General features: G+C 41.1%; 1 protein-coding gene across 2 annotated transcripts in view; it reads right to left on the minus strand.

Moving 5' to 3' along the window:
- The window catches only part of LOC121592025 (barH-like 1 homeobox protein), a 140,500-nt gene extending 127,022 nt beyond the window's left edge, over positions 1–13,478 (minus strand). Inside the window, exons 1-2 of one of the 2 annotated variants that reach the window (XM_041913232.1) lie at positions 13,408–13,472; positions 13,171–13,255 (exon numbers count right to left, since the gene is read on the minus strand). In XM_041913232.1, the coding sequence (XP_041769166.1) occupies positions 13,171–13,237 (67 nt within the window). In that variant the 5' untranslated portion in view covers positions 13,238–13,255; positions 13,408–13,472. Of the gene's footprint in view, positions 1–13,170 lie in introns of both variants that reach the window. The other variant, XM_041913231.1, reaches the window with a different exon arrangement.
- Positions 13,479–14,137: the final 659 nt, after the last annotated feature.

Consider the following 14,137-nt stretch of genomic DNA (forward strand, 5'->3'; position numbering starts at 1 on the left):
TAAACGGAGCAAAATGAGTATACTGAGTAAAAGGTGCCCACCTTCTAAGCATTATTTCACGGCAAAGATAAATTCCAAAGCTAAAAATGAATTAATTTGATTGTTCTATGAAAACCATATAAGTTTTTAAGTAATTAATTAATAATTAAATCAAAAAAACCTGAAATTCGACTCACGCGAATATTCGAGTTACGCAGATTCGTCGGGAACGCAGAAACCGCGTAACTCGGGAACAGAGTGTACATTGATCTGTTAGTAAATAAGGTTTAAGCAATTTCACAGGAAAGCGTGGACGTTTAACATTGTATATTTTTATCGATATGTATAATATACACAAAATTACATCTGTATAGTATGCTTTCCTTAGCAGAGATCATACCTTTAGTTTACCGTCGTACCGTCTCGTTCTAACAACCTTAATGTAAAATGTCATATGACCCGCTGCGCAAAGCGACGGAAGAAATCATGCCGTTCGGAGAATTTTATCATGCCTTCCTTTTCTCTCCAACGGCAAATTTGTCAAGCAGCTCGTCGAGCTACCCGTCCCTGGCTCCGCCTCGTACCCCTCGCCTGAGCGCGCTGTCGAAGGTTTGAATGTGTTGGTGCGCCAGACGGCCAATCGCTGTCAGCCGTCGTCCGTGCTTTTTCCCTCCATAGCGCCATCTCTTTCTCGCGTGTGGTCAATGCTCGCGAGCTGTTGTGGCGCCTAAAAATGCCGTTAACAAACATTGCGGCGATGAAGTTACATTTTCACAAATCAAACCAAAAAATCGCAATGAGTTCAAACACTGCAATATAAAAATGACTAAGGAATCGCTAGCACGATAGAGGGTTTGCTGTGCAATGCGCAGAACCCTAATTCGCATTAACACATTCAGCCCGGCGCTGATTTTCATGAGCTTACCGTTCCCCCGGCATCTAGAACGCAAGCTGATTGTGAAACCGGTATACTGGTAAGTCCACTGGCAGTCCCTGGAGCCTGCCATCGAACTTAATGTGTTAAGCATTAAGCATAACTTTGTTACACTAAGCTTTTTTGCTTTCGTATGGTGTAGATTACACAGATATGCTGAGCCGTCTGCGCAAGGGTGTGAGTGTGCGTGTGTGTGCCAAAACTGTCGCCAAATGTGTTTTCTTCCGGAATGTTATGATCGATCGAAGGAAGGTGTTCATGACAGTGGCGGAGTGGGGGAATCGGGGGTGCCCTAGGCGGAAAGACGAGTTGAGGCCCCTGTAAATGGTAGCTGATGACCGGGAGGAGGGGGTACTGGCATACAGCTGTTATGAGATTTAACATTATACTTAAATTGTCGGCGGGGTGGAAGGGGGGGATTGGCGATGGAACCCCTACGATCATCGGTCACATGTCCTAAAATTGTTGCCGGCGGGGGGGGGGGGGGAGTGCAGAAGGTTCTCCAGCGACGGGGCCCCAACGACCATCTTTCCGGCGGCCCATGTCGCTAATACTCTGTCCACTTGTAGACATACGGCATACTACAGACTAGCGATATTCGGCGACCGCCTAGTCCGTCTACCGTTAGATCCGCCGCTGGTTCATGACGGTGTTTTTTTGTTGTGGAGGTGCATCCTTCCTCCTGCCTGCAGCGTATGCATCGGGAAGCAGACAATGTGGCAGTATGCAAGTTACCCGCTGGATATGAGCGGTCCCGCGGCACCGCCATCATTCCTCACATCTGTATGCCCGTCGTGGGTTCTAACCGCGTATGAACCGTCCGCCGTAGCAAGGGCTGACTATCCGGCTACGTGGTACTCAAGTCCTGAAAAGGCCGGCATGATCGCGTAGACTATTACGCCAATAATAATGATAATAATAAGAAGAAGAAGAACTTAGCATAGCAGTCCACACTCGGGGAAGGTTTTTGTTTTGACTTTGGTGCTGCCGGGTCTACCGCTTTGGCGCGACAAATGCACGGAATTCACTCGACTAAAACATGAACCTACCGATCCGAACCCATTCCAAGGCAATGCCGGTCAATCGGCGTCATGATAACTTCTCCAAACCAACAAGCCGCCAGATTCTGGACGGGCAGGTGCAGCACCATATGCGCGAAAGAAATTTGCTACATATCACACGCACGTTTGCTTCGATCGTGTGCCTTTTTAACACCCCCAACAGCAGAACCGATCGCAAAGATCGTGGTGCCAATCCGATAGTTGTGTTGTCTCTCAGGTAGCGAAATCGATAATGCATGGACTTTGTAGCCGCAGCGGATGAAAATGTACGCATCAGAGTCATATAGTTTTGGGGTTTCCACACGCACGCACACACACACACAAAAACACACACACACGCACGCGAGCACGCACGCACGCACACACACACGCACACATGCACGTACGCGTGTACGCGGGCAGGCACCCGCGAAAGCGCAAACGCAAGCACGCACCCACGAAAGCGCGAACGCAAGTACTCTGAAATCTGCGCTGGCCAGCGCAGATTTTGGTACATTTTCTGCGCTGGAAACTGCTCGAATTTGCGCAGCGGGGAACTCCCGTTGCGCAAATTCGAGCAGTTTCCTGCGCAGGAAATGTACCAAAGCCTGCGCTGGCCAGCGCAGATTTTGACTGGTCTCCCGCGCGGGATCAGTGATCCCGGACAGGTCCAACCGTCCAGAATCTGGCGGCTTGTTGGCTTGGAGTAGGTATCATGACGCCGATTGACCGGCAATGCCTTGGATTGGGTTCGGATCGGTAGGTTCATGTTTTGGTCGATTGCATTCCGTTGATATGTCGCGCCACAGCGGAACACCTGGCAGCAACAAAATCATGACAAACTCTTCCCCGGTATGGATGGCGCTTCAAAGTTCTTTTTCTTATTATTATTCTTGTCATTACGGCCTACGCGATCATGTTGGCCTTTTCAGGACTTGACGTACACGTAGCCGGATAGTCAGCTCTTGCTACGGCGGACGGTTCATACGCGGTTAGAACCCACGACGGACGTGCAGATGTGCAGAATGATGGCGGTGCCGCGGGCCCGCTCCTATCCAGCGTGCAACTTGCATACTGCCACACTGTCTTCTGTCCGGTGCATACGCAGCAGGCAGGAGGAAGGATGCACCTCCACAACAACAAAAACACCGTCATGAACCAGCGGCGGATCTAACGGTAGACGGACTAGGCGGTCGCCGAAGATCTCTAGTCTGTAGTATGCAGTATGTTTGCAAGTGGACAGAGTATTACCGACAAGGGCCCCCGAAAAGATGGTCGTTGGGGCCCCGTGGCGGGAGAACCATTTGCCCCCTCCACTCCCCCACCCCCCTCATGCCGGCAATAATTTTAGGGCCTGTGACCGATGATCGTAAAGGTCCCATGGCCTAAGCCCCCTCCCCCCTCCCTCCCTCCGCTGTCAATTTAGATATACTGTTAAATCTCCCAACAGCTGTGTGCCAGTACCCCCTCCCCCCGGTCATCAGTTACCATTTACAGGGGCCTCAACTCGTCTTTCAGCCTTTCATGAACACCTTCCTTTCCGATGGATCATAACATTCTGGAAGAGCATACATTTGGCGACAGTTTTGCACACACACGCACACTCACACCCTTGCGCAGACGGCTCAGCATATCTGTGTAATCTACACCATACGAAAGCAAAAGCTTATGGTAACAAAGTTATGCTTAATGCTTAACACGTTCAGTTCGATGGCAGGCCCCAGGGACTGCCAGTGGACTTTCCAGTATGCCGGTTTCACAATCAGCTTGCATTCTACATGCCGGCGGAACGGAATGTTGATGAAAATCAGCGCCAGGCTGAACGTGTAATAGCGAATTAGGGTTCTCCGCGTTGGACAGCAAACCCTCCAGCGTGAGCTAGCGATTCCGTAGTCATTTTTACTTGGCAGCGTTTGAACTCATTGCGCTTTTTGGTTTAATTTGTGAAAATGCAACTTCAACGCCGCAATGTTTGTTAACGGTTTTTAAGCGCCACAGCAACTCATGAGCATTGTCCAGACGCGAGACGGAGGGAAAAAGCACGGACGACGGCTGACAGCGTTTGGCCGTCTGACGCACCAACACATCCAAACCTTCGACAGCGCGCTCAGGCGAAGAGTATGAGGCGGAGCCAGGGACGGGTAGCTCGACTGGCTGCTTGACAAATTGGCCGTTGGAGAGAAAAGGAAGGCATGATAAAATTCTCCGAACGCCATGATTTCTTCCGTCGCTTTGCACAGCGGGTAGCTTTGAGGCTAGAATAATCTAGACTGAAAATTGTAGGCTAGTATACAATACAATACAATACAATGATTTCAGCCTCCAACTGTCAAACTCCATACATAAAACTGACTAGAATCGTGAAGGGCCCCAATTTGGAGAAGTTATCTTTTCGGCGAATAACACCTCAACAACAAAAACTTATTTATAAAACACTAGCTGGTCCGACAAACTAAGTCATTAAAAAAAAAAACTAAAACATTTCATTATTGCTTTGTTACTTGGGATAGTTGCCCAAGCGAAATTTTTCGGGGATAATGAACACAAACTCATGCCATCTCTTTCTATTCATCAGCCCTACTCTCTCACACGCATCGATGAACTTTTACACATCTCTTTGTTCATTGTACTATATTTGAAGGGTTTAAAAGTGATAGATAACAATTCATGTTCATGAACTAGTTATGGTCAAATGTTAATGGTGTAATGTTTGTACCATGGTCGACCTGAGTTCAATTCCATTTTTTTTGTTTTTTTTATGATTTAAAGTTTTATTTAATTTTTAAAACATCCAGCTCCAATAACTTCAAACCCATTTACTCATTGTTAGAAATGCGTGTTTAATAGTTAATCTGTTATTTTTATTGTTTTATTTATTTCTTTTAATTCTTTTAGTATCAGTACCCCTTCATACAAACAAACCAGTAAATAGCACGATAATGAATAATAATATGGTGGCGCAACTGGCAAAGTGATTCGAAGTAGAACTAGCGATGTGGTTGGTAGCATCAAGGATGAAGCATGATCATGAGTGGAGGGAGTGAATCCGAATGTTCATTTCTATTTTTAGCTCTTTTTTGCATGGGTTCATCTTTCACGTGTGTTCACTATCCCCGAAAATGATCTGTATTTCGTTGGTCTTTTCGGGGATAATTCGTTAACGAATTATCCCCGAAAAGACCAGCGAAAACCAGCGTGGTCGGGAGCTTGGGTGTATCGTGCCCATATCCCCACAGGATGTGATCATCAAGTGTAAACCGCTAGGCATCTTACCCCAAGTGTCAAAGTGCTGTATACAACACAACAACAATCCTGCTCTTTGTATGGGAGTTAGAAAACCATTATTAAATTAAGTTTAGTGTAACATCTGAACGATTTTTAAGTCTTGAAACCTATTCTCATACCATTCTCATTCATAAGCTGTGTGCAAAGTTTCGTTGAAAATGATCCAGCCGTTTCGGAGGTTGCTCGCAACAAACACCGTGACACGAGATTTTTATATACAGTAATTATCCGATATACGCTATCGTACGGGAGCGAGCACAATAGCGCATCTCGAGTTTTCGCGTATAGCGGATTCCTATGGAAAAATAGTTTATACTACTGGTTCGCGGGTTGAAAAATATCGTCACAGAGTTTTGCTTTAATGTTATTTGTTGTAAAACAGGTATCTTTTCCACAAATTTAATGCAAAATGCCTTAAGAACATTAAGAAAATTCTAAAAGAGCATAAAATAGTTCAAAGAAATAAAATATTTGCAAAAAACACATAGAGCTGTCAAATTTAGGGGAATCGCGTACTGCGAATTCGCGTATATCGAGTATCGCGTACTGCGGATAATTGCTGTACAGGATAATTGCTGTATATAGATTAAGATTATATAAAGGCCGGGCTACATTGATCGTACTCTCTGGTGTAATTTCGATTTTCACTAGCGCATCTGGCGGCGGCTGGTGGAAGCTTTTTTTAGTCGTCGGGGGAATGGTCGTGCCAAATCTCAAATTAAAGTAGTTTTTTAACCGTTTTTCGATGCGAAAACGGCTTAAATACTTGCACAACATATTTAAGTATCACTTACAAAGCTTTCCCAGTCCAGTTAAAGTGAAACACATGGAAAAATAACGTATTTTCTATAGCAGTCCCAAATTGTTTGGCAAAATGCTTCGGTCAGCCGCCGCCAGATGCGCTAGTGAAAATCGAAATTACGCTACGGAGTACGATCAATGTAGCCCGGCCTTAATGACCTTATGATTTCGAGCAGATGATATCACTCCCAACCCTCGCAATGTTTGACAGGAAAGTATTGGCAGATTTCTTAGAACATTTAATATGCTGCTTTAAGTAGTATGGGGCCCCGGTTTTCTGCAGCTCGAGGCCCTCGACAAAATACTGTGAGTGAAGCGATGGGAAAAATGAATTCATTAAAAATAGGTCTTAAATAAGAGGGGTCGGGTAGAATAGAGACGAAGTTGAACATCCACAATGACGGGGCCCCATAGATCGCCGCCCAGTCCGCCCACCGTTTAACGCGCCACTGCTAAGGCTTACGATCATAAACGAACATTTTGTCGATGATTTTGTTACAAATTTCGAGTCTATCGATGATTTAATTTCTTAGCAAAAATGATCGCAAAGCAAGTCAAGGACATCCATTCGAATGCAGGATTTTTATGAGGAATTAGATATCTAACCGACCAGAAATAGTAGGAGAATTAGACAATATTAACGAAAAAACGATAGGTCTCCCAAATGAAGAGTGTTCAGAACGTATGCTTGGAATATTATGGACACCAAGCAACGATGTTTTATCTTACTCAACCGCATTTAGCGCCGAAGAAAAACATTTATTTGACATAATCAATAGACCCACTAAGAGACAGGTACTTAAATGTTTAATGAGTTTATTCGATCCTTTATGTTTGATGAGTAACTTCACGGCAAAATGATGAAACAAAATGCTTGGCGTAAAAGATAAGGCTGGGATGTTCCAATAGATGAAAACCGTTACATAGAATGGAAAATATGCATCGAAAGTCTAAAATCTATATATACACTAAAAATTTCACGATGTTTTTTTTTCGAGAGTTACTAGTAAAATGTATAATAACTTGCAAATACATGTTCCGGTAGATGCATGCGAACAAGCTTATTGTACAGCAATTTATTTTCGTATTGTTAGACCTAACGGAAGTATAGAATGCATGTGCCTAAGTGTCGGCAAAGTCTAAAGTAGCACCATCGAAAACTATTTACATCTCTAGATTAGAATTATGTGGAGCTATGCTTGGTACAAGGTTAGCTGTTTTCATACAAGCACAGGAAAACATAAAATTTTCAAAACATAAAAAAGGTGTGATTCAAAAACCGTTTTAGGTTGGATCACATGTGATCCCAAAAAGTACGAGTCATTTGTAGCTTGCCGCATAGGAGAGATTCTTAGTGCTACAAATGTAAGGGAATGGAGTTATGTCTCATCAAAACTAATATTAACAGACGATGGTACCAAATGGAGTAGACAGTGTGTCTTAGATTATAACAATTCCGGGACCAACGTTCCTATTTGATACAGAAGACAAATGGCCTCAATAAGAAAACATACAAGAAATCACAGACGGCCTAAATGCCAAGTACTGTTTGAACTAACACACATAACCTAAGACAGAACTTAATATCGAATTTGAAAACTTTGTTTATCTTAAATGTCTGCTTCTTGTAACAGAAAAAATGGTAATATCGTCTAACAACTCTTCAGTTGGAACCATTGAAGAGAAAATAGAATTTAGTGAAGAAGAACTTATTGAAGCAGAAAATTATACATGGAAATCAGTTCAACACGAAACTCTCCAACAAAAATCGATACCATTTAAAAATAAGGGAATCGCAGGTAATCTGTGAGACTTAAGCCCATTTCAAAACGAGGTAAGAGTTTTGCGATCAGAAGGTAGAATCGCCCTAGCAAAATGCATTCCATACGATAGGAAATATTCAATTATATTATCAAGAAATCATAGAACTACTAAGCTACTTATCAAGCATTATCATGAAGATATGCACTATGCTAACGGGGAAACGGTAGTGAATTAAATTCGCCAGAAGTACAGTATCCCAGGATTAAAGGCGACATTACGTAGCATTACAAAAGATTGTCAATTTTGTAAAATCCGTTAGGCAACCTCATGTATTCCACGAATGGACCCGTTACCACCTGCTCGTTTGGCAGTGGGAATTCTTCCTTTTACCCACGTAGGACTCAATATTTTGGTACTATGACTGTGAAGGTTGGTAGAAGTGCAGTCAAGCGTTGGGTGGCCTTATTCACATGCCTAACCATACGCGCAGTGCATTCAGAAGTAGCTCACAATTTGACAACTGAGAGCATAGCATGTGTGCGTCGATTTATATGTCGTCGTGGAGCACCTTTCGTGATATACAGCGACAATGGAACCAATTTTAAGGTTGCAAAATCCATACTAGAACAGAAAGTTGCTCCGGTAAATAGGGAATTGAGCATTAGCTTCACATTTAAGATTTAGAATGTGAAAGATTTACACCGCAAATGGGTGGTGAATGGGAGAGGATGGTGCGATCGGTTAATGAAGCTATGCGTAGTATTGCTAGCACAGGAATGAAAAATTTAGACGATGATAGTTTGCTAGATAGAAACCATGATAGAAATTCGAAAGGGTTAGGATGAAAAAAATCGTCAAGCTGTGGTGGAAACGTCGGTGAAGGCCTGCCTGTACTACTTGTGGGGTTGGCTTTCAATGACTTTTGGATTACCACCTCCATAGCAGGATAGTCAGTCCTACGTATGGCGGCACGGTCTATTTGGGGTTTGAACCCATGACGGAAATGTTGTTAAGTCTTGATACTTGATAGAGAAACTAATATGGATTGGTGGAAAAAATCGAGAATTGTAATAATTGCATTCAACTTGTAAGTAATACAGGAGTGGTGTATGACTTTGTTCGACGCAAGGATTTGGTGAAAAAAAGCTTAGGTAGAATATTAGTTCACACTTAGTTCACGGAAGGAAAAATGTTAGGATATCTCGAATGAACTCCGCTTTCAATTGTAAAAAAGGAAAGGAAACACGATTTTCCGGGTGGATTTTATCGCTTTCTTGATCGGTGAACGTTAGACCATTCGGTGACGTGACTATGAATGACGTGTTTTTAAACCCTACGCTGCGCCATAAATTTTTAAAATTCCAAAAGTCTTTTACCGGAAGCCGCAACAGTTCCCTTTATATTTCGGAACTCACTCATTGAACTATCCACTTTTTTAATACAAATGTTGTCGCCACGTTGTCATACATCCGGATCTACAGTGGCGGTCACCCAAAATAAGACACATATCTTCTGACTTTGATGTTTGAACCACTTATTTAAAACTTACCGTCACGTTGTAAATCACATTCTTTAGCTATGCTTTCAGTGTTTCGGGTTATGTAATGGAATAGTTCAATTGGTTAAAGGAATTTTTAAACCGGTAGTGGAATCGTGCAAACATTCTGTGAAGGTTTGCAATCATATAATGCAGTGTAGCAACCGAATTGTAGAATTTTGCAACCATACTGTGGATCTGTCATCAAACTGTGGGTGCCTCTGTAAACATCCCAAAACATTTTAGGTAATTTTACTTTTTATCATGTGTTGTTCATGTGTTTTTATCCTCTGCGGCAGGATTTCTTTAGTTTATTATGTATACATATGGATGCCCCTCGGAAACAACTCAAAATAATCGCTATCACATCGAAGCTGTTTATACCGGCAACCACAGTCTGATGACTACTGCACAGTATGCTTGCAAAATTCCATTATTAGTTTATATGATTCCATTAAACGATAACAAACCTTCACAGAATGCTTGAACGAAGCTTGCACTTCCCGGTTGAAACATTTCCTCAACCGATAGAACTATAGACTAGTGATGCACGTGGCGTTCCGAACCTGCCAGGTGCGATCCGTTTCAGCATGCAAGCATCCGGACCGCGATCCTTATTTTTTACCCAAGCAGGTTCAAACTGAACCTGTTGCTCCTACCGTTCTTTGCGATCCGACCTGAACCGACTGTTATCAACGATCTTATCGATCCGATCTGAACCGGCTGCTCTCAGCGTTCTCGGCTATCTGTGCTGGGCCGGTTGCTCTCAGTGCTTATTGCGATCCGACCTAGAACGCACGACATTCTACTATCTTTGTATTGATGAGCCGGTTTGCCGGTTCAATTTAAACCTGTTTCTCTCAGCGTTCTTTTCGATCCAGTCTGGAACGCACGATCATCTGCTCTCTTTCGTACGATTTGGGGGGGCCGATTTGGTACGTACAAAGGAAACAGGTAAAACCTGAACCTGTTTCTCTCAGCGTTCTTTTCGTTCCGGTAAAGAACGGCGTTCTCTTCTCTTTTGCTTCTTTCTAGTATGGACACACACACACAGATTCTGTCTATGTGAGTGATAACAGCGCAAGCCATACTCTCTCAGTCAAAGAGATAACGGTACAACACCTGAGCCGTGAAGCCAGGATAGAGATTTGTGATTGGTGGGAAGCTAATCGCCAAAATTTAAAGAGACAATCCTCCACTAGCGGTAAGCGCAATGAATGAAATGTTTCTCTTCTGCCATATGGATGTTATCAGTATAGGTGCGTTATTTTGACTGGATTGTGGTAGTCAATGCATCTCCAATGAACTCGTTTGAATTTTTACCTTAGATCTTCTTTGTGCAACTAAATATTGATGGTGCATGACATGTTTATCCTTCCGCAATAATTTATTTAACACCGTTTATCGCCCCGTGAAACAGAAACAGAAACAACTTAACAGTCTATGTATTTTAAATAAACCAATGTTATTCGATGCTATCTGCTTCTATTAAGAAATATTCATTCAATCAGTGTAGTTTAATCCATACGAAATTTAAAAAGCCGATTAAACTTGTAAGCTCTATGATTTTGCATCAAAATTTCTTACGTGTTGCAACAAATTTCTGATTTACTTCTTTATTTAGAAGTATAAAAAGGGAATAATGATTAATTTTAGTAAAAATAAAACAAAATTCCTTAAGCTTTTAATGAAAAAGGAACTGTATAGCGGGCTACTTAAGTTAAGCGGGTATACTTTAGTACAAGAATAGTTTTACACATTCAGTAAACTATTATCAAGCTTTGTTTTAATTGAAACTGTGTGATTACTGCACAAAAAATATATTACACAATATTTAATGAATACTTTCAAGTTAACCATATATAAAGTGAGAAACTGAATAAAGCGTAACCATGGTAGGTCATCTTGAACCTGCGTTCCGCGTTCCGTTCGTTTTCTCCAGATTGGCAGGTTCGTTCCGTTCCTCGATTTTCGGAACTATTTTCATCACTACTATAGACCTATCAATGGAAAAAATTGAATTCTGACTGCAATTTGCATAGTGCACCTTTTAAAAGACTAAAAACTAAGTCGACGTTGCTTTTTCCTTAACCAAAGCCAAGGTCTTTGAAAAAGAACAGGTCGATGCAAGGCCCGTTGACCGTTTTCAGCTAGCTTTTGACAGTTTCCTTTCAGTTTCCGACAAACAATGAAAAAGTGTTTACAAACAAACAGATAATCGCTAAAGCGGAAAAGAAGACAAATTTTATATAAAGAATATTCGAATGCTGCAATTTCCTGCGGCCAATCACTTTTGAAGACATAAGAGGAAGTAATTTGAATCCACTCTGTATTGAACTATCTCTATCGCTATAGTCTCTATCGCTATCGGCTATCGCTAAATATAAACAATAGCCGGTATCGCGAACAAGTGTACTCATTTTAACAGTCATTTAAAGTTTACTTTAGTTTAACCGAGTTCATTGGTTGTTCTTCTTCTTATTCTTCTTCTTCTTATTTGGCACAACAACCGCTGTCGGTCAAGGTCTGCCTGTACGCACTTAGTGAAGTGAGCTTGGCTTTCAGTGACTTATTGTTACCATAGCAGGATAGTCAGTCCTACGTATGGGGGCACGGTCTATTCGGGACTTGAACCTATGACGGGCATGTTGTTAAGTCGTACGAGTTGACGACTGTACCACCAGACCGGAACAACCCATTGGTTGTTCATCCCTGTTAAAATAAACGATCGTTAAAACTGTTAACGACTGATCGATATCGCATATAGGCAAATACACAGAAAAATCGAGCAGTATAATTAAACAACTGTTGATTTCTATCACATGCGCTATTGACGCTCTTGACAAAGGCATAGGACCGTCGTTAAAATTAACAAATGAACTCAATGCTGTCGCGATGCCAAACTCGATCCATTTTTAACGACTCTTTTTTTTATTTTTAACGACTGTGAATTTTTAACCCTTTCTTTCGCGATGCTGGCTAATTCAATTTAACTGTCAAAAATTCCCATTACTTGCTGCAAATTTACCTCAAATGTATCGATATTTTCTCTTTCAAAGACCTTGGACCAAAGCGGTTGCCATTGTATGAATGTAAACTAAACAGAAAGCATCCAAGCTACCGCTGGAAAATAACGCTGATTAGCCTTTACTAGAATTTTATTATAGAGGTTAAAGAGGATATGTTCAAAAACTAATCAAAATCACCAAAAAGGAGGGGGGGCGGACAAACACAACTCCATAGCCTCACCCAGCGCCTTATGTTAAAAGTTTCTGCCCATTTAGCCCCAAGCGTAGTTGCTCATTTTGACGCACGTGAAGCATTTTTATATTTTTTGTAATATTAGTAAAAATACACATTTAATTTCCTTGCTTTCTTCAGACAAATTGTATAGAAACATCATATCTTTAAAAATTAACCATGTAGAACTTCCACGCAACCCTGTGACATTGGTTAAAGGTTATTTCAAAGCTGATATTTTCTATGCTACTAAATATTTATATAACATAAATGACTGCGACTCGAAACAAATTACAACAAACAAATTAAAACAACTGGCCCTAAGTGACCAAAGGGTTGTATATATATTTATATATATATATATATATATATATATATATATATATATATATATATATATATATATATATATATATATATATATATATATATATATATATATATATATATATATATATATATATATATATATATGTGTGTGTGTGTGTGTGTGTGTGTGTGTGGTGTGTGTGTGTGTGTGTGTGTGTGTGTGTGTGTGTGTGTGTGTGTGTGTGTGTGTGTGTGTGTGTTTTGTTTACAAGGTTACGTACCAGATTCTCGACAGCTTATTAAATCTCCAAGAAGATCCCGTATGAAAAACGATTTGGCAGATTCCATAGTATTTTCATATATTCACTAGATATAATTTACACAATATTTGAATTACAAGAATCAATATTCATGTTTGTTTGAAATGCAAGTTTAATTCGAATAATAGAATCATAGAGCCAGTGTTTTTGTTTTGTATAGGAGTGAAGGAATTAGCACAATTATTTAGATTGTTAAACCTTTTTACACTTTCAAACTTCGCAAAACGGTATGACAAACAACAAACTCACGCAACTATGACCACGCAACGTAGTTGATGAACTAAGCTAATATGACATACTGCTTACTACGTTAAATTTATGCACAGAGTATGAACAGCACCCTCTTTTAGTCTTATAGTAATTGAAATGGTCACTGCGCATGTGCACATTTCAAATAAATTGTGTTCATAACAAAATGTGGGAGGATTGATTAATAAATACTAATGTGGAATATTTGTAAAATAATTTCAAATTTTGTTTTTCAGAAATCAAACAATATACACACTAGTTGCATTCAAATCAAAGATTAATGGATTTTACGGTTATTACGGTTAAAAATGAAGAATACATCATCAATTATTTTTCCACTCTGCCTGCATAGTGCAATTAAAGCGTTTCACAAAGTAGGAGGGGCTCAGAAGGTTAAGATGTGTATGTGCCAATCGCTGTCAGTCATGCTCATTCTATCTATAGCGCTATCTCTTTCTTGCGTGTGATCAAAACTCGCAAATTGTTGTGGTGCTTAAAAACCGTTAACAAACATTGCGACGATAAAGCTGAATTTTCACAAATCAAACCAAAAAATCGCAATGAGTTCAATCGCTTCAATGTAAAAATGACTAAGGAATCGCTAGCTCACGTTGGAGGGTTTGCTGTGGAACGCCCAGAGCCCTTATTCGAAGTATTGCACGCAGGACAAGTGACCATG

This window comes from Anopheles merus, chromosome 2L (assembly GCF_017562075.2).
Source record: "Anopheles merus strain MAF chromosome 2L, AmerM5.1, whole genome shotgun sequence".
In the NCBI taxonomy this organism is placed as follows: domain Eukaryota; kingdom Metazoa; phylum Arthropoda; class Insecta; order Diptera; family Culicidae; genus Anopheles; species Anopheles merus.